At 46.0% G+C, this 25,639-nt stretch overlaps 1 protein-coding gene across 5 annotated transcripts; it reads right to left on the reverse strand.

Annotated features, from left to right (window-relative positions):
* Positions 1 to 1,431: 1,431 nt before the first annotated feature.
* Positions 1,432 to 23,713, reverse strand: LOC139380600 (REV1 DNA directed polymerase). Of its 5 annotated transcripts, none has more exons than XR_011628449.1 (23): positions 23,447 to 23,713; positions 19,361 to 19,429; positions 18,593 to 18,725; positions 14,755 to 14,923; positions 14,041 to 14,682; positions 13,085 to 13,908; positions 12,672 to 12,770; positions 8,097 to 8,343; positions 7,308 to 7,436; positions 7,000 to 7,154; positions 6,541 to 6,660; positions 6,217 to 6,437; positions 5,817 to 5,989; positions 5,479 to 5,708; positions 5,190 to 5,404; positions 4,803 to 5,066; positions 4,453 to 4,555; positions 4,076 to 4,275; positions 3,828 to 3,978; positions 3,481 to 3,583; positions 3,279 to 3,345; positions 1,720 to 1,780; positions 1,432 to 1,567 (listed from the first exon to the last, which is right to left on the reverse strand). XR_011628449.1 is itself a non-coding variant. In XM_071123426.1 (21 exons), the coding sequence occupies exons 2-21, from the start codon at positions 19,415 to 19,417 to the stop codon at positions 3,234 to 3,236; spliced, it is 4,347 nt and encodes a 1,448-aa protein (XP_070979527.1). In that variant the 5' UTR covers positions 19,418 to 19,429; positions 23,447 to 23,713; the 3' UTR covers positions 2,377 to 3,233. The 5 variants fall into 5 exon arrangements, 3 of the variants coding, with proteins under 3 accessions (XP_070979527.1, XP_070979528.1, XP_070979529.1); XR_011628448.1 differs by having other exon boundaries at positions 1,433 to 1,567; positions 1,720 to 1,783; positions 23,447 to 23,697; XM_071123426.1 differs by lacking the exons at positions 1,432 to 1,567; positions 1,720 to 1,780 and having other exon boundaries at positions 2,377 to 3,345.
* Between the last annotated feature and the right edge of the window lie 1,926 nt (positions 23,714 to 25,639).

Genomic DNA, 25,639 nt, shown 5'->3' on the forward strand with positions numbered 1-25,639 from the left:
GCTGGTCTGCGCATGCTCTGAGGGCGCGGCTGGGGATGCCGTCTGGGCCTGCAGCCTTGCGAGGGTTAACACGTTTAAATGTCTTACTCACCTCGGCTGCAGTGAAGGAGAGACCGCATGTTTTCGTTGCAGGCCGTGTCAGTGGCACTGTATTGTCCTCAAAGCGGGCAAAAAAGTTATTTAGTCTGCCTGGGAGCAAGACATCCTGGTCCGTGACTGGGCTGGATTTCTTCCTGTAGTCCGTGATTGACTGTAGACCCTGCCACATGCCTCTTGTGTCTGAGCCGTTGAATTGAGATTTTACTTTGTCTCTGTACTGGCGCTTAGCTTGTTTGATAGCCTTGCGGAGGGAATAGCTGCACTGTTTGTATTCGGTCATGTTACCAGACACCTTGCCCTGATTAAAAGCAGTGGTTCGCGCTTTCAGTTTCACACGAATGCTGCCATCAATCCACGGTTTCTGGTTAGGGAATGTTTTAATCGTTGCTATGGGAACGACATCTTCAACGCACGTTCTAATGAACTCGCACACCGAATCAGCGTATTCGTCAATGTTGTTATCTGACGCAATACGAAACATCTCCCAGTCCACGTGATGGAAGCAGAGCCCGTACGGGAGTTGTAGCGATGAGACAAGATAGTAGCTACTAACAATTGAATACTACGAAATTTGGGAGAAAAAGGAGTGATACCTCCTAGCCGTCGCGTTAGCGCAGCAACTATAGACATGGGCTATGACTGAGTATCTATTCTGCCACACGGCGACGGTACTACCAAGTATCCATTCTACCACCAGACATTCTTCAAAGGACAACCCTCAATTGGCAATAGAAATTAAGCTACTATATCAGCTTTGTTTTTTTTTAAAGGCAGTAAATGAGGCTGAATTAACTGTTTCACTGCCAGACAAGGATATCTAGGCTAGGAGGTATATTGTAACAAAACTTAGTACACATTGTCAAGACTCAACATTTGCAAGGACATTCACACTCCTCATGGTGGCGCTATAACGTGCACATTTATATCTCTTGATCGGTTTGACTCGAGTAATGAAATTTGGCACACATGCTCAGGGATTCTGGATAACCCACGCAATCTCAGACACCACTGACCAGATTTTGACAAAACTTGGGTGAATGATGCGTCTTGCCATAGAGATCCATCATTATTTACAAAAGTACACCGATTAGCCCAAGGGGTGGCACTATAGAAATCAACTGTATGCATCTCAGACACCAGTGGCCCCATTTTGACAAAACTTGGTTGAATGAGTATTGCCATAGAACTGTCATTTACAAAATTACACTGATTGGCCCAAGGGGAGCGCTGCATCATTTCTGGGGACGACACGTTTACTTTTAGCTTGTTTCATCATCCTTTTCAAAAGGATCATAACACCAACTCCAAATCACACACCAAATTAAAATCAAGAATTTTACAAGTTCCAAGTTTATTATCAAGTTCTTAGAAAACATACAAATGATGTCACAGCTTCAGGTCTTCAGGCACGGGTCAGTCGTGATAGACAGGTACACTGACCAATGAGATAATTCCTTCTGGCCCTTCCCTTTTGTAGAGTTAGGGCAGATGAGAGGAAAAGTGAGCATTATACAGTCACTCAGACCACAGCATACACATTCTAAGGAAATAAACTCTGAATCAAAGGGTTGTCTGTGTCTCCTGTGTTTAGAACTACATTCATTTCCCCAGCATACTCACCGTTATATGATCATGGATCAGGTACAGTAGAAACCATTTCAAAACCACCATGTCATCCACTCTGCTGATGTCACAATGAGAGAAAACTGTCAGTTCTTTTTTGTTGCAACAAATGTGTGCTCTCTTGAACATTTGTATCCCGCGAAGTCACAATAAGAGAACATTTAATTCTGCAACGTCACAAAAAGGTGTGACATTGTGAGGGCATAAGCAAGTATTATTTCATTTGATGTCAGAGTATTGACAGCTCATAAGGAGAGTGGGTGCCTCACAACAGCCTAAAATGGCTTCCCCTCCTCACCATCTGCACGTTACATAGTAGCTATCCAAAGCGATATAGTATTGCCTTCTCCTAGATTTTCTCATCAGTGTAGTTGAAGGAGAGGAAGCCACTTCACACCATTGCAATTCTGTGTCAACCTATAGAGGTTGCATAAAAAAGTTACATAAGTGCTTCGGCCAAATGTTGGTTTCCATCCCCGTCACAAACACACACGATGAAAGAGCAAAAGAGAGAACTAACAACAGTTAATAACACACTACTTGTAACCAATACAAGAGAAAACATAAGAATGTCTATATAGAAAGTTTTTTTCTTTTGAAACTTAACAAGAGGTGTTGAAAACACAATTTACATGCCATAACAAGGTTTGGCACTTTTTTTTTTTGCAGAGGAAAGGTACAAAAACAAAATTGCTTGCTTTTTAAAAACAATCTCCCAAACAGGATGTTTTTGCATCTTTTTGCTACCATGTCAGTTTGCAGATACTTCTGAGGCTATGGTGGCAGAGCTTAGAGTAACAGAACGACTGGTGAAAAGCAGAGAGAAAAGAAACAGAGCCAGGAAAAGTGGATGTCTATGGTTTCCTTCTTTCTGCCTCCAAACCCTGGATGTCACAGAATAGGGGGGTGTAGACCGTCGAGAAGGCAAGGAGATTCCATGGCCACCATCAGACTGTGATATTTGGCATATTCACACACCTAATGGCCGAGTCAGCCATCACTCATGAGATTCAGTGGGTCCTGACCAACAGGGGCTACAGGAGGAGTGTTCCTGCCCCGCCCCCCCCCGGCTCATGGAAGGTTGGACAGTGCGTGTCGGGCCAAGTTGATATTCAGGCTGCTGAAGTGTAGTGCAGCCGATTCCTGTGCTGTGTTCTGCTGACGCGTGTCATAATGAGGTCGAAATAGAACGCAGGTCAGTGAGAGAGAGCTTGTCATATAGATCCTATTATTACTAATTCTATGGGGCTTGCTGAGCTGATGTCACAGAACTTTCACTGTGATGTCACAAGAAGAGAACACAGCTCCTCCCGTCAGGATTATGATGTAATAGTTTGATGATGTAACAGTGGTACAACAAACAGAACACTGATGCAGAGTGTGTGGAGGAGCAAAACTGGATCTCAAATGGCATCCTATCCCCCACATACTAGTGCACTACTTTTGACCAGTGCACTATGTGGGGAATAAGGTGTGATTTGAGACTTGGCTAGAGCCTGCCGTGTCCTCTCCTATGTGATCTTCAGAGTGCTGCCGTAGGTCTGCTGTACCACCACCTGCACGTTGTCCAGGATGAAGTCAAAGGCCATGCTCCACACAGACTCCACAGACTGCTGCATCAACCTGCAATCACATAGGATACGTGAAAATAAATGAATGGGAACAGAGGAGAAAACTGAAAAAGTACCAGCCTTGGCCCAGTGGTCCGTGACTGTCAAACTGAGTAGAGGGGAGAGTTAAACCATGAGTGGACCGTACCTCTTCATGTACTTGATGACCAGGTCAAGTTTCTCCAGGTCTTTGTCCTCGATCAGATCAGTGCAGTACTTGACCACCTGCAGAATGTCCTCCTCCATGGGTTCTGAGGACGGGGGGAAAGGACAAAGATCTGGATTTTAACAAACAGTCAAAAGCACAACTACTACTGTATGACAGCAAAGGTCCCATTATTCACAGAGATGGTACTGACCGACCCACTCCCCCTTCTGTACCTGAGATGGTACTGACCAACCCACTCCCCCTTCTGTACCTGAGATGGTACTGACCGACCCACTCCCCTTTCTGTACCTGAGATGATACTGACCGACCCACTCCCCCTTCTGTACCTGATATGGTAGTGACCCATTCTCTGAGTAGTGTTCGGATGTCCGTGAAATCACAGGCTCCAGCCAGGGTGGGTTCAGGGCGAGGGGTGAACTTAGACAGAGTCTCTGGGACATCCTGCTTTAGGGAGGATGTGGAAGGTCCATTCTCCAGCTGGTTGGGGGTCAGTTCAGGCCAATCATAAAGCATCAGTATAAATCCATTCAGAAAAAAATTCAAACTGACCTTGGATAAGTGTCTAGGGGCTCACCTTGAGGCCGTTGGATAGGTCCCTCGGTCTGAGCGGGTGCTGTAGGGCTTTGGCAGGGCTGTTTCCTGGTGGGTGGGGCCTCTTTAGAGGGGAGGGGCCTTTCTTAATGGGACTGGAGTTGGTGTTCTTCTTCTTGTAGCGCCTCTTCACCCGACCCACTCCAACCTGCTTCAGCTGCAACAGGGGGTTCCTCTGCTCTGCTACAGAGAAAGAGGGGTTGAGAGAGAGGAGGGAGAACAAAGGAGGCAAGGAAAGGAGATGGAGAAATAAGGGGGTAATGCAAAGAGGGTTGAATTTGATCATTAGTGGAACGTCTACGGTTCTTTCCAGTGTATTGAATGAACATACTGTATTCTGCTCTACATCTCTGGTCTTACCCATGATGATCCCTTGGGCCTGGGCGGTCTCTCTGCGGCTGTACGCTGAACGCAGTTCCTCCTGGAGCTCTCTGGGGAGCGCTGCAAACACCTCCGGGTCAACCTACAGAGAGACGGAATATTTGTGTGTGTGTGTGTGTAATGGGGCTATTGGCGTTAATGAGAATATTTGTGTGTGTGTGTGTGTGTGTAATGGGGCTATTGGCGTTAATGAGAATATTTGTGTGTGTGTATGTGTGTGTGTGTGTAATGGGGCTATTGGCGTTAATGAGAATATTTGTGTGTGTGTGTGTGTGTGTGTGTGTGTGTAATGGGGCTATTGGCGTTAATGAGAATGTTTGTGTGTGTACCTGGGAAAAGTCAGGCAGTTCCAGTATGATGCCCGTGGAGCCAGGCTGTCCAGGCTGGTTGGGGATCTGAAGCACCAGTGTTCCTACAGGAAGGGCAGCGGGGGTAGGAGGAGAGGAGGGGGAAGAAAGAAGGGATGAGGGGTGAGGGCTAGAGGGGCGGTGGTGTGACCCGTTGTGGGATCTCTCTTTCTCTCTGTGGGTCCAGGAGCGCTCCACCTGTTCTCTCAATTCTGCAGGCAAGGCATCCAACACTGACCTGTCCACCTGACACACAGACACACACACGTAAGGGCGCTTTCAAACTGCCGAAAACGATGCATCAAAAACATAGCCAACCCAATGGATTTTCAATGACAGCAATGTACTGGTGAACTAGGGGTGGAGAACCTGTGAAGGAGAGGGGACCTCGATGCTGAGGTTGAGGCGTGTCCGAACATGGTTAGGTGTGCGTGTAGAGGGCAGCGGCTCTTCTTTACTTGTCCCTGGGATTGGATCAGCAGGCGAAGGAGGGCGGAGAGTGGAGAAGGGAGGTGGGACTCTGGCAGAGGAACTCTTCCCCTGATTGGTGGTTGAGTCAGCAACAGGAGCATCAGCTAGCAAATCTGAAGAGAGAGAGCAGAGGTTGATGTATGGCTTCTTGAGATAATCACTAACAAGATCTCACACACACACACACCTGTGTGGTTGTGTTGGGCGGGGGGCCGCTGGGCCAGAAGCATGTCTCTGATGGAGCGCGTTTTAGGGCCGGAGGGGTCATAGGGGGCTGAGTGAGCCCCATCAAGGAGCTGCACCTGAAGGCCCACCCCCCTCAGGTCCTGCACCTCCAGCCTCATTGAGTGGAACAGCTTGATGACCTCACTGGCTATCAGCTGACCACTGTCTGTCGAATGGGCCAGGGTCACTGACCTGAGAGGGAGGACAGAGGGAGAGAGAAGAGAAGGACAGAAATGGATTAGGAAAGAGGTGAGTGAATTATGTCCCCTCAGTGTGTAACCCTGTCCATTGCGCTCTCACCTGGCCAGATTGTCACAGATGCCGTGACCACCATATTTGGATGGCTCCACCGGGGCCCCCACCTTACGCACCATGACCTTTAGGGTCAGTCTGCGACCCCTGAGCCCCGCCCCCTGAAGACGCTTCTGTACCTCCATGGACAGGTTGGTCAGGAACGACTCCGCCTCGTCCACCTGGTGAGAGAGAATATGGAGAATTCTGAGAACGACAGAATGGAGTAACAGAAAAGCACCTTGAGCTGTTGAAGAACATCGGTTCTACACAAAATATTCCATTCTGAAAGAGTGTTCTGCCTCCTTGAATAAGCCTTGGTTCTGACCAGCATAAACCAGTTAGGACCTGTGTAGAGCGGACCAAATCAAACAAGCTCTAACCACTGTAAACCAAATCTGGTCCTTACCTGTGTGAAGCGGATGTTGTAGTTCATCTCGGCCGAGACAGACTTCCTTTCCTTCTCGCTGCGTACGGGCCGGTCGTCGAGACCTCGGCAGAACCTGAAGAGGGTCTGCCCGGTGCGAGGGCCAAACTCCTTCTGCAGTTGCTGTAGAGACACCTGTTGCAGGTCCCCACACGACCTCACACCCAGAGACGCCAGCTTTGCGCCCATAGAACGGCCCACACCTGAGATTGGTGAGGGGAAGAGGGATGGGTAGAGGTGGTGAAACGCACCACCAGAAAGATGATCAGTTGCAGTGTCCACCAGGTGGTGCTGTAGTGTCCTCACCTGGCAGGCTAGTGACCCTGTGGTCCCTAATGAAGTCGTCCACTTCCTCTGACCTCAGGAGGTACTGTCCGTCTGGCTTGGCCTTCCGGGTCGCCATCCTCGCCAACAGGATGTTGGACCCTGGAGAAGTCAGAGGTGACAGGTCACAAGTGTGACTGAGTGGGAGGGAAACTATGCTTAACAATGGCAGTCAACTCCCCTTGCTCCCCTAGAAGTTCAGGGTCGCGTTCAGTAGAGCACAAGCACACTGTAGCAAAACATTTTGAAGTGGAAAATGAAAAGGAGCATTTGTTATTGGACAAGCCCAGATAACAGTGAGGGACTATTTCAGTCTGTTTTCTGCCATTTGGTGCATAATAAACCTAGGTAGTAGTGTCCGCTCCGTTTGCAAATGTTTCCTCCCGTTGTGCCTACAGAACATTACCCAGGGGTGGTAGAGGAAGGCGTGGCACCACTCACCCATGCCCACTGAGGCAGTGCACCCAGTCCTCTCCCTGACATCTGTCCGGATGGCGCTGGCCAGCTCTTCAGGTGTAGCACCCAACTCAGCCAGCAGGGCAGAGCAATCCACCAACGCCTCGTCACAACTCAGAGCCTCAATGTTGTGAGTATAACTACGGGGGGGTGAAATCAATTTGTTGTTTATCACATGATTGTGCTACGATCCTAACAAGTAACAAAGGAATCAGAATGGTCAGAGGTCATGACACAGCGGGAGGTGAGAGAGAAAATTAGATGGGAGGGTCTGTAAATCCCTACATCCGTACCTGGCGAGGGTCTCGTACATAGCCAGTGCCACCTCCTTGTAAGCCTGGAAGTCATAAGGGACAGACTGCAGGGAAGGACACAGCTGTTTGGCCTGGCCAAAAAACATCCCATTCCTCACTCCTGCCTGCCTGACAGAAGGAAAAGAAAAACAGGAGACCAGATTACTAAAGGGTAGAGGGTATGTATGGAACCTGGCCTCGTTGGAAAGCACTTCTGACCCATCAGGAATGCACAGAGGACATAAGACAGGCACACTTCCAGATACCAAAGAAAATATCCCTTTTCTCTGGAAACAATGTTAATATACTATTTTAAACTTAGTGTTTAGAACAGCCAATTATATTTCCACCAACCATTTCATTTGTTAGGCTTCTTTTTGACAATTTGAGGGTTAAACGGGTCAATTTGAGGGTTAAACGGGTCAATTTGAGGGTTAAACTAATGCATTCGGGGAAATGTAGCATTTTCCCCATATTGAACTAAATAATTTCATATAAATGTAGAATATTTGCACAGGTTTTTTTCCTTGATCATTCATTTAAAAAAAGTTTGTCCTGAAAATCAATTGTTTCAACATTATTTGACATGCATGTATATAATGACATGATTGATGTTTTATGTACAAGATGTTAATTCGTATAGACTACACCTAATATAGAAGAATTTGAATTTCAGAATATTTCCTTTAATTCAAACAATGGTGTATCATGTTTACTACTCCAATTCAAATTCAACGAGGCATTTGAGCCCAACCCTGAGTGAGTATGTAGAGAGATAGAGAGAGTTACCTGGCCTCGTAGCTACAGGAGGCAATCTCAGCCATAGAGAGGCAAGTTGTGTCCGGGTCCACACCATTGCCGTGGGAGACGTGATCCTCGGCCGAGGTCATTTCCTCCAGGTCCCCATCCTTCCTCTCCGACACACCTGCATGGGAGTATTTCCTCTGATAGTACTGCAGCTCCAGCTGGCGGTCAACACCAGGCCTCTGGGCCACTCTGCCTGGACCACGGTTACTGGTCACAGCTACTGGCTTCCCTGAGGGGGAGGAGAGGAGGTGGGCGGTTAGTGGGCACTGGCCAGTTAAGGACTAGATTTGAGGCACACAAATACATGAGAATGTGTGTGCGCCGGTAGGTGTGGGACTGGTACATTTACCGTATAACTGACGGTTATGCATGAAGGTCATCATGAAAATAAAATAACTGTCATAACCCTTAAGAAAAAAATAATGGCGGTAGAGGCCACTGTGTTCTTGGGGACCTTCAATGCTGGATATATTTTTTGGCCCTCTTCCCCAGATCTGTGCCTCGACACAATCCTGTCATGGAGCTCTACAGACAATTCATTCGACCTCATGGCTTGATTTTTTTGGGGGTCCCACAGTTGACAGCACTGTCGACTGTGGGGCCTTATATAGACAGGTGTGTACCTTTTCAAATCATGTCAAATCAATTGAATTTACCACAGGTGGACTCCAAGTTGTAGAAACATCTCAAGGATGATCAATGAAAATGGGAAATGGGATGCACCCAAGCTCAGTTGAGTCTCATAGCAAAGGGTCTGAATACTTTTTTTTCCCTCTTCATCAAAACTATGAAATGACACATATGGAATCATGTAGTAACCAAAAAAAATTGTTCAACAAAACATCTGATATTTTAGATTCTTCAGTATCCACTCTTTGCTAAAAGTGTGCAAAGCTGTAATCAAGGCACTTTGTTGGTTACTACATGATTCCATGTGTTATTTCATAGTTTTAGATGTCTTCACTATTATTCTACAATGTAGAAAACAGTAAAAATAAAGAAAAACCCTGGAATGAGGAGGTGTGTCAGATAGATCTATCTTCAGGTAGGCTCGCTTAATATAAATGGCGCTAGAGATGCGGGAAAGCAGAGTCTGTTGGGTGAAAACACACCACCATTCAAAAGTTTGGGGTCACTTAGAAATGTCCTTGTTTTTGAAAGAAAAACACATTTTTAGCCATTTAAAATGACAAATTGATCATAAATACAGTGTAGACATTGTTAATGCTGTAAATGACTATTGTAGCTGAAAATGGCAGATTTTTTTAATGGAATATCTACATAGGCGTACAGAGGCCCATTATCAGCAACTATCACTCCTGTGTTCCAATGGCACGTGTTAGCTATCAAATCAAAGTTTATGTCACGTGTGCCAAATACAACAGGTGTAGGTAGATCTCACAGTGAAATGCTTACTTACAGGCTCTAACCAGTAGTGCAAAAAAGGTTTTAGGTGAACAATGGGTAAGTAAAGAAATAAAACAGTAAAAAGACAGGCTATATACAGTAGCGAGGCTATAAAAGTAGCGAGGCTACATACGGTCACCGGTTAGTCAGGCTGATTGAGATAGTATGTACATATGGTTATCTAATCCAAGTTTATCATTTTAAAAAGGCTAATTGATCATTAGAAAACCCTTTTGCAACTATGTTAGCACAGCTGAAAACTGTTGTTCTGATTCTTTAGACTATAGTATCTGGAGCATCAGCATTTGTGGGTTCGATTACAGGCTCAAAATGACCAGAAACAAATAACTTTCTTCTGAAACTCGTCAGTCTATTGTTGTTCTGAGAAATTGAGGCTATTCCATGTGAGAAATTGCCAAGAAACTTTAGATCTCATACACTGCGGTGTACTACTCTTCACAGAACGGCGCTAACTAGCTCTAACCAGAATAGAAAGAGGAGTGGGAGGCCCCGGTGCACAACTGAGCAAGAGTACATTAGAGTGTTTAGCTTGAGAAACAGACGCCTCACAAGTCCTCAACTAGCAGCTTCATTAAATAGTAATCTCAGACTGGCAAAAAAAAAAAAGATTAAGATGGGCAAAAGAACACAGACACTGGACAGAGGAAGATTGGAAAACAGTTTGAGGTGTTCGGATCACAAAGAAGAACATGTGTGAGAGGCAGATAAAATGAAAAGATGCTGAAGGAGTTTTTGACACCAATGTCAAGCATGGTGGAGGCAATGTGATGTTCTGGGGGTGCTTTGGTGGTGGTACATTTTTTTATTTGTACAGGGTAGAAGGGATCTTGAAGAAGGAAGGCTAACACCATGCCCTGTGGACGGAGCTTAATTGGAGCCAATTTCCTCCTACAACAGGACAATGACCCAAAGCACAGCTCCAAACTACGTAAGAACTATTTAGGGAAGAAGCAGTCAGCTGGTATTCTGTCTGTAATGGAGTAGCCAGCACAGTCACTGGATCGCAACCCTATTGAGCTGTTGTGGAAGCAGCTTGACCGTATGGTACGGTACGTAAGAAGTACCCATCAAGCCAATGCAACTTGTGGGAAGTGCTTCAGGAAGTATGGGGTGAAATCTCTTCAGATTACCTCAACAAATTGACAACTAGAATGCCAAAGGTCTGCAAGGCTGTAATTGCTGCAAATGGAGGATTCTTTGACAAAAGCAAAGTTTGAAGGACAATTATTATTTCAATTAAAAATTATTTATAACCTTAGTCAAGACGTTGACTATATTTCCTATTCATTTTGCAACTCATTTCATGCATGTTTTCATGGAAAACAAAAACATTTCTAAGTGACGCCAAACCTTTGAACGGTTGTGTGTGTGTGTGTGAGATTTTTTTATATATATATATATATATATATATATATACACACACACAGTTTACATACACCTTAGCCAAATACATTTAAAAACTCAGCTTTCACAAATCCTGACATTTAATCCTAGTAAAAAGTCCCTGTTTTAGGTCAGTTAGGATCACCACTTGTTTTTTTCATCACATTCCCAGTGGGTCAGAAGTTTACATACACTCAATTAGTATTTGGTAACATTGCCTTTAAAATTGTTTAACTTGGGTCAAACATTTCAGGTAGCCTTCCACAAGCTTCCCACAATAAGTTGGATGAACTTGGCCCATTCCTCCTGACAGAGCTGGTGTAACTAAGTCAGGTTTGTAGGCCTCCTTGCTCGCACACACTTTTTCAGTTCTGCCCACACATTTTCTATGGGATTGAGGTCAGGGCTTTGTGATGGCCACTCCAATACCTTCACTTTGTTGTCCTTAAGCCATTTTGCCACAACTTTGGAAGTTTGCTCCGGGTCATTGTCCATTTGGAAGACCCATTTGCGACCAAGCTTTAACTTCCTGACTGATGTCTTGAGATGTTGCTTCAATATATCCACATAATTGTCCTCCTCATGATGCCATCTATTTTGTGAAGTGCACCAGTCCCTCCTGCAGAAAAGCACCTGCACAGCATGATGCTGCCACCCCCGTGCTTCACGGTTGGGATGGTGTTCTTCGGCTTGCAAGCCACCCCCTTTTTCCTCCAAACATAATGATGGTCAATATGGCCAAACAGTTCTATTTTTGTTTCATCAGACCAGAGGACATTTCTCCAAAATGTACCATCTTTGTCCCCATGTGCAGTTGCAAACCGTAGTCTAGCTTTTTTATGGCAGTTTTGGAGCAGTGGCTTCTTCCTTGCTGAGCTGCCTTTCAGGTTATGTCGATATAGGACTCGTTTTACTGTGGATATTTATACTTTTGTATCTGTTTCCTCCAGCATCTTAACAAGGTCCTTTTCTGTTGTTCTGGGATTGATTTGCACTTTTCTCACCAAAGTACGTTCATCTCTAGGAGACTGAACGCATCTCCTTCCTGAGCAGTATGACGGCTGCGTGGTCCATGGTGTTGATACTTGCGTACTATTGTTTGTACAGAGGAACGTGGTACCTTCAGGCATTTGGAAATAGCTCCTAAGGATGAACCAGACTTGTGGAGGTCTACAACTTTTTTTCTGAGGTCTTGGCTGATTTCTTTTGATTTTCCCATGATGTCAAGCAAAGAGGCACCGAGTTTGAAGCTAGGCCTTGAAATTCATCCACAGGTACACCTCCAATGGACTCAAATGATGTCAATTAGCCTCAGAAGCTTCTAAAGCCATGACATCATTTTCTGGAATTTTCCAAGCTGTTTAAAGGCACAGTCAACCCAGTGTATGTAAACTTCTGACCCACTGGAATTGTGATACAGTGAATTATAAGTTAAAGAATCTGTCTGTAAACAATTGTTGGAAAAATTACTTGTGTCATGCACAAAGTAGATGTCCTAACCGACTTGCCAAAACTATAGTTGAAAAACGAGTTTTAATGACTCCAACCTAAGTATGTAAACTTCCGACTTAAACTTTATGTATGTATGTATGTATGTATGTATGTATGTATGTATGTATATTTTGTGCTATTCAAACAGTTATTGCAGTGACTGTGGTCATTTGGCTGACCAATTACTGTCACCCAAAATTCCATGACCGTCACGGCCCTGTGTGTGTGTGTGGGTGTGTGTGAGAGCGTGCATGCCTTTAAGGTCGGGCCTGTGTCTGATCCCCACAGAGACAAAGAAACAGTCCATGTCCACATGCAGGATACAGGACTGAGGGCCAGGAGCAGCTGACGAACCTGAACAACAAACACACAGACAGACAAATCAGAAGAGAGACAGACTTGTAACATACACAGAATAAGAAACACACACACACTAACATTTACCGACAGAAGTAAATGTACACACAGCTACTCCGGTAATAAGGTCAGCAAAACACGTCACACTCAGACTAACCCTTCCATTAAACCCTGACGACATTAACAACATGCAGAATGTTTCCAATGACATTTGAGAGAGAGAGAGAGAGACATGACTGGACTGAGTAATCAGAATTCACATGCCATCAGACAGAGACCACCTAATCCAATCACACACTCCTCTTCCTTACCCTCTCTCCTCTGGCGTTTGAGCCTGTCTCTACCGGGGAATGTGGCGCCCCCCGTGGCCCTCCTCTTGCTCTGCAGCGTGTTGACATACTCAGAGAACTCACTCCTCCACGTGGAGATGTGATGTAGACGAGAGTGGGAATAGAACTCTGAGATGATCCCCCCGGTCTTCGCCAGTACTGATTGGTGGTCGCTGTCTGGAGGGGCGGGATTTGAGGGAATAGCTGATAAGTTGTTGGTTTCAAGAGGGGCAGGGTTAGGTGTAAAGGCATTGTGGTGACTGCCATTCAGACGGACAGGGGAAGTGGAGCGGTTTGGGTTATCAAGGGGGAGGGGTTTCTCAGGAGGGGAATCTGATTGACGGGGCTTCGGCGGTGAGAGAACGAGGGGGCGGGACGCCAAGGCAGCCGTCGCCTCCTGATAGGTGGGCGGCGGAGGTTTGGGTCGCTGTTCATTGGCCAGTTGTTCGTGGTGTCTGTGGTGAGACACAGGGGGAGGAGTTGGGTTCCTGGGGGGGCTGTGGAGAAGTTTGGGGGGGTCAGATTTCAAAGGGGAGTTGGATAGGGGGCTGGCAGGATGCAGGGACACAGACCCCCCCGTGGACTTCCTGTCAGGGTTCAGGGGTGTGTCTGTGGGTAGTGTGGGGTTGGGGGAGAGATCCAGAGGCTTTAAGGCACCATTCACAGGGTGGGCGTGACCATTGGTCAGAGGGGGGTCCGTTGCCCCTCTGGTGGGTCTGACAGAACAGGGGTCCTCACCGCCCCCCTCTTGCACCCAGTTTATTTGGGCGGTCCTCATTTTGTCATAGGTCAGTAATGATCCATTTCTATAGGACAGAGAGAGAAGTGGGAATTTAGAATCACAACTTGGAACCAATGTTCTTTATGTGCACCCTACTTTTGTATGTTATTATGCCAGCACCAATATACATATATCAACACACACAAAACACACTCACAGTCTGAAGTCCAGATCCCGGTAGCTGTGCTGGAGGTGGTTGGAGAAGGAAAGGCTGGACTGAGGTTGTGCGTGCCCAGGTTTAGAGTGCTCATGGCTGGGGTGAGCTGGGATGGGACCGGGGGTCTGTAAGTGGGTGTCGGCTGGAGCAAGAGGCTGGATGCAGCCTGGCTTGGCCTGCCCTTGGCTGGGTGGGTGGTGGGGGATGTGTCCTGGGTCAGAGTAGAGGTGATTGGAGGAGTAGGGGCTGAGAAAGCAGTGTCCTGGGCTAAAGTGTCTGGACTGAGGGTTGAGGTGACTGGCGAGGGGGAGCGAGTGGCTGGGCTGGGGGTTGAGGTCACCAGATAGCGGGTTACACTGGTTGGGCTGGGGGAGGAGATTGTCTATGTGTAGATGACTGTGGCTGGATATAGGAGTGTGGTGGCTGGATAGGGGCTTCCCAAGGCTGGGGGATGGGTTGTTGAGGACAGGTATGAGGTTATTGAGGCTGGGTACAGGGAGGCTGTGGCTGGGTTGGGTTTGCCCGTGGATGAGTCCTGCAGCCTCCTGGCCCTGGCGAACACACACACTGGGGAAGCTCAGGCCTTTCTGCTTGGCATAGAGCTGGTACTGCAGGTAGGACAGGAGATGGCCAGCCTTGATACTGAAGGTGGGAAAGAGGAAGGTTTAAACACTATATGTAGATTATTTACACAACACACAACACTACACCCACCTGTCAGTGATCCACTCCGGCCGGACCACCTTCTGGTCCCTCAGCTCCTGTATCTTGCTGTTGGGCAGATTGGTGGTGATTATGTGGGTTGTCTTGGAGCGGGAGTAGTACATGTGAAACAGACCCCCATGCAGCATCATCAGCCTGCGCAGCTCGTCCGCACTGGGGTCTAGGTATAGAAATAATACATAGAAGAATTGGACTGGTGCTGATATCCACATTCTACTCTTCATAATCCTATGCTCACACACACACAGTCAAAAGCCAGAGAGGAAGAACAGGAACAGACATCAAAGAGCAGGGTAAAGCACACACACACAGTACCAGTCAAAAGTTTGGAAACACCTACTCATTCAAGGGTTTTTCTTTATTTGTACCATTTTCTACATTGTACAATAATAGTGAAGACACCAAAACTACAAATAACACATATGGAATCATGTTGTAACCCCCCCCCAAAAAAACGTTAAATAAAAATATATTTTGTATTTGAGATTCTTCAAAGTAGCCACCCTTTGCCTTGATGACAGCTTTGCACACTCTTGGCATTCTCTCAACCAGCTTCGAGGTAGTCACCTGGAATGCATTTCAATTAACAGGTGTGCCTTGCCTAAAGTACATTTGTTGAATTTCTTTCCTTCTTAATGCATTTGAGCCAATCAGAAGATGGTCTTTTACCAAATAGGGATAAGTCAATATTATGGCAAGAACAGCTTAAATAAGCAAAGAGAAAAGATAGTCCATCATTACTTTAAGGTCAGTCAATCATCAAAATTTCAAGAACTTTCAAAGTTTCTTCAAGGGCAGTCGCAAAAACCATCAAGTGCTATGATGAAACTGGCTCTCATGAGGACCGCCACAGGAAAGGAAGACCCAGAGTTCTCTGCTGCAGTCTGCTGCCCCCACATGCTTCAAGATGGCCACCATTGTTCCTGTACCTAAGAAGGCAAAGATAACTGAACTAAATGACTATCGCCCCATAGAACTCACTTCTGTCATCATGAAGTGCTTTGCGAGACTAGTCAAGGATCATGTCATCTCCACCTTACTTGTCACCCTAGACCCATTTCAATTTGCTTATCGTCCTAATAGATCCACAGACAATGCAATCGCCATCACATAGCACACTGCCCTGTCCCATCTGGACAAGAGGAATACCTACATAAGAATGCTGTTCATGGACTATAGCTCAGCATTCAACACCATTGTACCCTCCAAGCTCATCATTAAGCTTGAGGCCCTGGGTCTGAACCCCGCCTTGTGTAACTGGATCCTGGACTTCCTGACGGGCCACCCCCAAGTGGTGAAGGTAGGAAACAACACCACATCGTTGATCCCCCCACAAGGGTGCGTGCTTCACCCCCTCCTGTACTCCCTGTTCACCCATGACAGCGTGGCCATGCACTCCTCCAACTCAATCATCTACCACAGTAGAAGGCTTGATTACCAACAATGATGAGACAGCCTACAGGGAGGAGGTGAGGGCTCTGGGAGTGTGGTGCCAGGAAAATAACCTCCCTCTCTCAACGTCAACAAAACAAAGGAGGTGATCGTGGTCTTCAGGAAACAGCAGAGGGAGCACCTCCCTATCCACATCGACAGGACCGCTGTGGAAAGCTTCAAGTTCCTCTGTGTACACATCACTGATGATCTGAAATGGTCCATCCACACAGACAGCGTGGTGAAGAAGGCGAAACAGCGCCTCTTCAACCTCAGGAGGCTACAGAAATGTGTCTTGGCATCTAAAACCCACACAAACTTTTACAGATGCACAATTGAGAGCATCCTGTCAGGCTGTATCACCGTCTGGTATGACAACCGCACTGCCCACAACCGCAGGGCTCTCCAGAGGGTGGTGCGATCTGCCCAACGCATCACCGGCAGCAAACTACCTACCCTTAAGGACACCTAGAGCACCCGATGTCACAGGAAGGCCAAAAAGATCATCAAGGACAACAACCACCCGAGCCACTTCCTGTTCACCCTGCTATCATCCAGAAGGCGATGTCAGTAGAGGTGCATCAAATCTGTGACCGAGAGACTGAAAAGCAGCTTATATCTCAATGTCATCAGACTGTTAAATAGCCATCATATGCACATTAAAGGCTGCTGCCCTATATACATAGACTTGAAATCACTGGCCACTTTATTAATGGAATACTAGTCACTTTAATATTACTCATCTCATGTATATACTGTATTCTATTCTACTGTATCTTAGTCTATGCCCCTCTGACATTGCTCGTCCATATATATTTAATTCCATTCCTTTACTTGGCTGTGTGCATTGTTGTGAAATTGTTAGATATTACTGCACTGTTGGATTTCGCTACACCCGCAATAACATCTGCTAAACACGTGTATGTGACCAATAAGATTTGAAAGAGATGTTACCAGCCTCAGAAATTGCAGCCCAAATAAATGCTTCACTGAGTTCAAGTAACAGACACATCGACATACTGCGTGAATCAGGCCTTCATGGTCAAATTGCTGCAAAGAAAACACTACTAAATGACATCAATAAGAAGAGACTTGCTTGGACTTATAAACACGAGCAATGGACATTAGACCGGTGGAAATCTGTCCTATGGTCTGATGAGTCCAAGTTTGAGATTTTTGGTTCCAGCCACCGTGTCTTTGTGAGACGCAGAGTAGGTGAACAGATGATCTCCGCATGTGTGGTTCCAACCGTGAAGCATGGAGGGAGAGGTTTGATGGTGACACTGTCAGTGATTTATTTAGAATTCAAGGCACACTTAATAAGGATGACTACCACAGCATTCTGCAGTGATACACCATCCCATCTGGTTTGCGCTTAGTGGGACTATCATTTGTTTTTCAACAGGACAATGACCCAACAGACCTTCAGGCTGTGTAAGGGCTATTTGACCAAGGAGAGTGATGGAGTGCTGCATCAGATGACCTGGCCTCCACAATCACCCAACTGTTTGGGTTACTACATGATTACATAGAGAAGACATCAAAACTATTACTCTACCATGTAGAAAATAGTCAAAATAAAGAGAAACCAATGAATGAGTAGGTAGAGAGGAGATTATTTCCATGTACTCCCCTGTGATATTCTTAGAAATCATTTACATATCCAATTTAGATTTCCTGTAGGTGAACAGATAGAGGAGATAGAAGAAAGACAAATACAAACGCTAAATGAGGGGAAAGAGTGAAAGGTGGAAAGAGGAATGAGAGAAGAAATGGGGTAAAAATGGAAAAGTGGAGATAAGAGGGGGAAAGAGAAAATAAATGAAAGATAGAGATTGGGATAGAAGGAGAGAAGGGAAGGCAGTGTGGGAAAATAGAATAAAGAGGTAGAACGTGTCGACCGCACAGCAATCCCAACAAAGCCTTCTATGGTTTACCTAACAACTGAACCCCGTCTATTGTATGGTCCACGCGCACAAAGTCCATACATTGCAGTTACACACGGTAGCCAAGTCTACGCCCCTTTGACGGCGATTGGTCAACCGAAGGGATTCTTCAATTAAGTGTTTGTTGTCAATCAATGAGATGTGCATGAAAACGAGGCCTATTTTTCCACTTGAGAAATACTGCACCAAACATCTTAGTTAGATGTAAAATTGTGTGACTAAGAGCTCTGCAAAAACATCAAAATAAATAACTGATTTCTTGATTTATCTTAGATTCATTTGGACTCTTTTGAGGAAGTGTATGCTTGCTACAGCATCTCAAGATGGACAAACAGTACTATTGCCGCTTTGTCTCATTTGTCAAGCAAAGGTCTTTTGAGGGAGTATGCGAGCGCACTCGTTCGGGTCACCTAGCCAGACCATGCTGATGCCTTAATGGCCATGTGTCTCACCTGTGTACCCGTTGACATATATGGCCACCCCAGTGAAGATGCTAGAGCAGGCTCCATCTTTCTGTTTCTCTCTGGGGGCGTCCATCTTAAACTGCTCATCCAGCTTGGACACCTTAGCAGCCATGTAGCCACCCTACACACACATTTTACATGTAAAGTCATTTAGCAGATGCTCATATCTAGAGCAACTTACAGAAACAATTAAGGTGAAGTGCCTTGCTCAAGGGCACAGACAGATTTTTCACCTGGTCGGTTGCTAGCCCAACGCTCTTAACCGCTAGGCTACATGCTGCCGGTACACACACACACACACACACACACACACACACACACACACACACACACACACACACACACACACACACACACACACACACACACACACACACACACACACACACACACACACACACACACACATTTTAGAATATGTTCTAACAAGAAACCCTGATATTCTCACTGCAGACTGATAGTCACACATGCAACAGGGCTCCAGGCGAAGTCAATGAAGTGCCAAATTAAGGAGGAAAACCTGGGTCGGCTTATCATGCATGACATATACAGAGCATTACTACAAAATTCTTAGCCTCTCCTTTCTCATCAGCAGTCATAAGTATACATAATCACACAGGTATCAACCTAAGTTGTTTGCACAATTCAATATGCACTAGCAGTACCATATTATCCCACTGAGCTAAAGTGAGCCAATGTAACAGATAATGCCACGCTCATGGGTCTCCATTGCAACGGAAACAGGAAGTTACTCACCATGGAGGCCCAACCGTTGTCATCCCTGTCCCTCTTCCTCCGCCCATCTCGACTCATACTGAGAAACACCTGGGAGAGGATGAGACAGGGGAAAAATAGTCTGTGATGGTGAGTCAGTCCGTGTAAGAGAACCCACACAGATACACACACTTTGTTATCAGGTGTTTAGGTGATCGACCAGCCAACTTCAGTACACTAATTAGGCTTGTATTGTAATTAGTGATCGATACAGGGAGATTTACATCAGGCCCCACCCTAGAAGAACAGTACAACAGTGTGTGGGGAAGTGTGGTGACCAATGCTTACTTTGATTGAAACGTTGGATATTACATTTTTGCATCTGAGCTCTTAGAGTGTGCGGCTCTCCTTTATTTTCACGTATTCTACTCCGCTAGCCAGCACCTCGCCTAAATAGGTGTTCTACTCCGCTAGCCAGCACCTCGCCTAAATAGGTGTTCTACTCCGCTAGCCAGCACCTCACCTAAATAGGTGTTCTACTCCGCTAGCCAGCACCTCACCTAAATAGGTGTTCTACTCCGCTAGCCAGCACCTCACCTAAATAGGTGTTCTACTCCGCTAGCCAGCACCTCACCTAAATAGGTGTTCTACTCCGCTAGCCAGCACCTCACCTAAATAGGTGTTCTACTCCGCTAGCCAGAACCTCGCCTAAAATAGGTGTTCTACTCCGCTAGCCAGCACCTCACCTAAATAGGTGTTCTACTCCGCTAGCCAGCACCTCACCTAAATAGGTGTTCTACTCCGCTAGCCAGCACCTCACCTAAATAGGTGTTCTACTCCGCTAGCCAGCACCTCACCTAAATAGGTGTTCTACTCCGCTAGCCAGCACCTCACCTAAATAGGTGTTCTACTCCGCTAGCCAGAACCTCGCCTAAATAGGTGTTCTACTCCGCTAGCCAGCACCTCACCTAAATAGGTGTTCTACTCCGCTAGCCAGCACCTCACCTAAATAGGTGTTCTATTCCGCTAGCCAGAACCTCGCCTAAATAGGTGTTCTACTCCGCTAGCCAGCACCTCACCTAAATAGGTGTTCTACTCCGCTAGCCAGCACCTCACCTAAATAGGTGTTCTACTCCGCTAGCCAGAACCTCGCCTAAATAGGTGTTCTACTCCGCTAGCCAGCACCTCACCTAAATAGGTGTTCTACTCCGCTAGCCAGCACCTCACCTAAATAGGTGTTCTACTCCGCTAGCCAGCACCTCGCCTAAATAGGTGTTCTACTCCGCTAGCCAGCACCTCACCTAAATAGGTGTTCTACTCCGCTAGCCAGCACCTCGCCTAAATAGGTGTGCGTTTCTTTTTCTTCTAGATTGACCAATGCTTACTTACCATATACATTTGACCTTCCTTGGTCTGTCATTTTGTCCCTCAAAACACACACTCTAGAACATTTTATTTTTTCTCACACTTGATGTTCTCCCACCCTATATCCTGTGGGTGCCTCCATCTCAGATGGTGTGATTATGATGAAACCATCCTCATCCTCTCTTATTACATTATTGTAATTATCCGTCTGGACCTTTCAATTCTGGCCTTGGGAATTGTAGTGCTAATCTCAAAACAGATTTATCTTCAAACCCCCTCCTATTGGGCTTTCTGAGCTCAATCCATCAGACTGTTGTCCAACTTGACATGAGGAGGGTGTTTCCTAGCTCAGGGAGAGATCAACAACTTCTGATTTTGGAGTGTACTCTCCCTTTAGCACAGACCCTAGCCTCAGTCTGTGATCCATGTCTCAACCGGAGGGAGTGGCCCAGTAAGCCTATTAGTCATAATATAGGCCCTGAGAAAGGGAGCCTGAACAGCCGCCATTAAGAAACTCATAGCAGAGAAAGGCACATCTGTTGAATGAATAGGCAGACACAGTCAGGTTTGACACTGATTGTCTGTGTTCCCAATCTGCTCATCACCTGTAGCTGGCTGCCATGATTGCAGCGTGTGACTTATATCCTGCCGGGGCCAGGTGCTCCAATCATGCAAATGAGCATGAGCAGGAAGAACACACTCAGGTCAGTTCAAAGGGAGGTGACATCAAACATTGGGAGAATCTCAATTGCATACTCCTCGCATCCTCACCTTCTCAAAAGCCACTGGATCAGAAAACCCAGAGGTCCCAACCCTTTGCCCTTCTCCTCCAATGGGTTTTTGAGAAGGAGACGAGAGGACGCAAGGAGTATGCAATTGAAATTCTCCCAAGAAAGAGAAAATGAAGGAAGCCGAATGGAAAAAAAGGATGGATGTAGCCTTGGGTAGAAATGTTATGGACAAAGGCACATAAAAAAGGATGACGGGGGGGGGGGGGCAGAAAATGACATCGGCAGATAACCTATACGGAGTAGAAAGCAGTAAGGAAGAGGTGGAGATATGGGGTTAAATCTAAGCCTACATCCCATCCATGGACAGGTAATCAATCAGACAAAGCATCTGAGAAAGATTGACTATCCTACGCCTGTCTGTCTTTTTATTCTAGCCCTACAATATTTGCTGGGTTAAGATCAGCTTCATCTGGCGCTGTTATGACCTTTAACATTATGAGCTAAAAATACACCTGTCTCCAGAACAGTTCTAAAAGGCCTCCCGCTGTATTAACTCTGCAGCAGCATATAAGCAGCGGGGATGGCTGGACCATAGACATAGATAGAGGACTCATCTCTGTATCTGTGCCATTATAGTGTTTGTGATGGCTTGGACAGTGCCATTGAAGTTCCATTTTGAAGTAGTACATTTTCTTCTTCAAGATTGTCTGATCGTGCCTAATGACATGACTCCAACGGGGTCACCAGGAGGGATCAGCTAATAAAGTTGTAAGTCCCACCCAGTTGACTGCATTACAATAGTGGAAGCCCTCAATGGTGCTGCCCATGCTAATACAGCCTTTTGACCACTAGAGGGCTCTATCATTCTCTATGGGCTGGACACCTGCCAGACCGTCTGTCCTGCTGTGCCACGCTCAAATGAGTCCCCACAGAAACACAAATGGCCCACAGCTGGTGGACTCCAGGTGTCACAGTGTAACCTGGCTCCAAAGTATTGTGGTACAAAAGGGCCAAATTGGTTCCTGCCTCCAAGAAGGAGTCCATCTTAAGTCAACTTCAAGGGCTGGTACCAAGAATTCATCAGAGGCATAGACAGTTAGATATGGGAGAGATGCTGGGAGTGAGAGGGGACAGACAATGTACTTACTAAAGCAATTATTACTGATTTCCATTACAAAGACAATTAAAATGAGTACAAAGAGCAGAGCAGCAGACACCAGTCTAACTGCAGCTTATTTTTGTACGAGGGCTGTTATTGGAGCATGCTTCGTACAGTGCCACCCCTGCTCTCCTCGCTGACTCTACTTACTGGACTGAAATGTCTAAAGTAAGCAGGTTGCAGGAGTCATGCTTGTTGGAGTTGGCTACAGGTCTAGCTAGCCCCCCTCCCTGCTCCCTCCTTCCTCGAGCAGAACACAAACAAAGATTTGTGGTCGACCTGCATGGCGAGCACTGCCTGGACACACGAATGGGCATGATTTTACTTTAAGATTGATTTTTACTTTAAGCTAGATATAGCTATGCATACGGACTAGCGATGACGATTTCCTAAATGGAAAGACAGCTGACCCCAATCACGTCCACTATGTGTGTAGCTAAGCTTGTTAGCTAGATCCACGCATGATTCTGTGTGGGAAATGTATTGCTTGCTTCGTCATGTCTGTCAGCTAGTGTGGTCCCATGTGATTTTGACTACCACAGACCTAAAAAAGCTCAACTAGCCACGTTACTCTCGAATGAAGACTGTCAAAAAAGGCAAGCTGAAAGACAGATATTATGCAAATCTAGCCAGCTGCAGAGTTAGCTGGTAAATAACAAATGTAACCGAATGAATCGTGTCGCAGCGCTACAGAGTATAATTTCAGACTGTGCACAGATTCTGTGTGCAGTGAGGGAGGACACGTTGCTTATGTCTAAATTATGTTACATAATTGTCCAACAATGAATACACAGTAGGTGCACGAGTGTGTGCTACAAAGTGTCCACACTGTACTGTTCCCATTGTAAAAGCGGAAGTCGCTTTGCTACTCACCTTCTCTTCTACTGACTTGATCTTGTGCTGAAATCAAACAGCTAAATGTTGCTCTCGCAGGCTGGATCCTTCTTCTAAAAGGGTCTATGCGGTGGAGTTATTCCCTATTTTGAGTTTAGTGTAACTGTTGTGGTCTTCCTATTTTGACATGCTCTTGAATAATCTCCGATCACCTTTCTCCGTGTGCTCTCCATTTTCAGCAGCCCGTCTGCTTTTTCTCTGCCTCCCTTCTCTCCCTCTCTCAACTCCCTGGCTCCTCCCCTCACTGTTTAGCGCCTTAAACCGTCCACCCTGTCGGGTCAGTGACAGCTCCCATTGCCGCTGACTGTGGTTATCGTGCCACCCCGTGGCGAGTCAACAACACTACACTTGACGCAGCGCTGTGAAAGGCCACGTTCCATTTCATTGCCAATTTTCCCTAGCCTTTAAAACCTCATCGGCCTCCGCCGCATAAAGAAGTAGTTATTGCGCCACTTAAACTGGAGAAGGGTCTGAAAATTGAAATGGAATTGGGTCAAAGAGATTAGTGACGATGGTATGTTGTGGGCCACTATCTCACGCACGCACGTCCCTGGTTTTAATGTATATGGCACGTCCTCATTGACTTGGCCAGAGAGGAAGTGTCAAACATGTCAGAAATAAGCCTAATGCGTGTGTATGTGTTTATTTTGGACCTGCCTGCTTTCCCGCCTTTGGGACAACGACTCCCATTGTTAAGGCGGAGACACGAGCACTCGTCATTATATACAGATCTCTGACTGTCTTTTGACTGTTACTGCATCCAGCATACTGGCCCCCTAAACACACACACAAATTACCTCGACTAACCTGTACCCCCGCACATTGACTCGGTACCCCCTGTATATAGCCTCGTTTTTGTTATTTTATTGTGTTACTTTTTATTGTATTTTTTACTTTCATTTAGTTAAGATTTTATTAATTATATTTACTGAACTGCGTTGTTGGTTATGACAGTGGACAATGGTTTAGGGCTTTGTAAGTAAGCATTTCACGGTAAGGTCTACCATCACCTGTTGTATTCGGCGCATGTGACAAATACAATTTGATTTGAAAACTGAAAAACGCAATACACAATCTGCATATAATATATGGTAGCCATGGCTCTCGGGCAAAAAAAATCCATGCAGGCAGCCAAGAAGAGGACTAGAGTCACAGATTCCAAATATAGGGCTGCGTGTAGACTAGGCCGAGTGTGTGACAGATAGTGCGACAGGGAAAGAATACTTTTAAATCTTTTGTCTCGTGCTTTGATGCAGACTGGCCACCAGCCAGTGTCCTCAGAAACCCTAGCCTAACCGGACAGCAGATGGCGCTATTATTCCAGCACGCCTACAGACTTCACAAAATGACGCACGGGCGACATACATGCGGAGAATACCGAAACGCGGTGGAGCTATGATACTTCAGTTCAGTCCAGTGTAGGCCTACTGATAATGGGTAAACCGTTATCTCGAAAGTCTCTGTTGTAACCGTGTGGCAATATATGTTATCAGCCGCTGAACATTAGTCGGCCTATGATGATTGGCCCTAATATTTTAGTATATCCAATATTATGCAGATGTGAACAGCAACATCTAAACATCTCAAAATAAGTTCAATTACAATCTCTGCTCCAGTGATCTCACTGAATGGATGGCAATTTGATCCCACGCACGTCATCGGGTGCAATGCCCATTCGTTATTTAATGTATAAACCCGTTAACCCCACAGAAGCGCAGTCCGGGAAATCCGATGCATGAAGTCAAAGCACATGTGATATTTCAGGTTTGTTCCACTGTCATGTTTCATCTACAGTAGCCAAATCTAAATATAGACTGTCTGATGCTTTTAAAAAATCCCTCTCAGGGTCTCATTGCGTTGCACCTGTCACGCGGACAGATGTAGGCTAGGCTACATCCTCCCCAGTCTCATTGGCTATTCCGAGTTGTTGCTATGGTTCCAGACAGCGGATGCTGAGGCTTGCCATAACAGTCTTCCTATTGGTGCAAAGGGCATCAGGGTAATAAGTGATGTCGAAAAAAGAACTAGCTCTACCAGACAACCTACTCAGAGAAAGAAAGGCAGAAAGATGGGGGAGAGGGAGGGAGCAGAAAGAAAGAGAGGCTACCCACTGGGCACAAACGTCAATTCAACATCTATTCCATGTTGGTTCAAAGTCATTTCGAAGAAATT

Source organism: Oncorhynchus clarkii, chromosome 22 (genome assembly GCF_045791955.1).
Source record: "Oncorhynchus clarkii lewisi isolate Uvic-CL-2024 chromosome 22, UVic_Ocla_1.0, whole genome shotgun sequence".
NCBI classification, from domain to species: Eukaryota; Metazoa; Chordata; class Actinopteri; order Salmoniformes; family Salmonidae; genus Oncorhynchus; species Oncorhynchus clarkii.

Excerpts from the sequence above, each read along its gene's own strand:
- LOC139380600 (XM_071123426.1), bottom strand. The coding sequence starts at position 19,417 with ATGAGTCGAGATGGGCGGAGGAAGAGGGACAGGGATGACAACGGTTGG. Across the intron at positions 8,344-12,671 it reads ACACAGGCCCGACCTTAAAG|GGAAGCCAGTAGCTGTGACC; the intron begins GCATGCACGCTC and ends CCTCCCCCTCAG. Across the intron at positions 3,584-3,827 it reads ATGGGTCACTACCATATCAG|AACCCATGGAGGAGGACATT; the intron begins GTACAGAAGGGG and ends CCCCGTCCTCAG.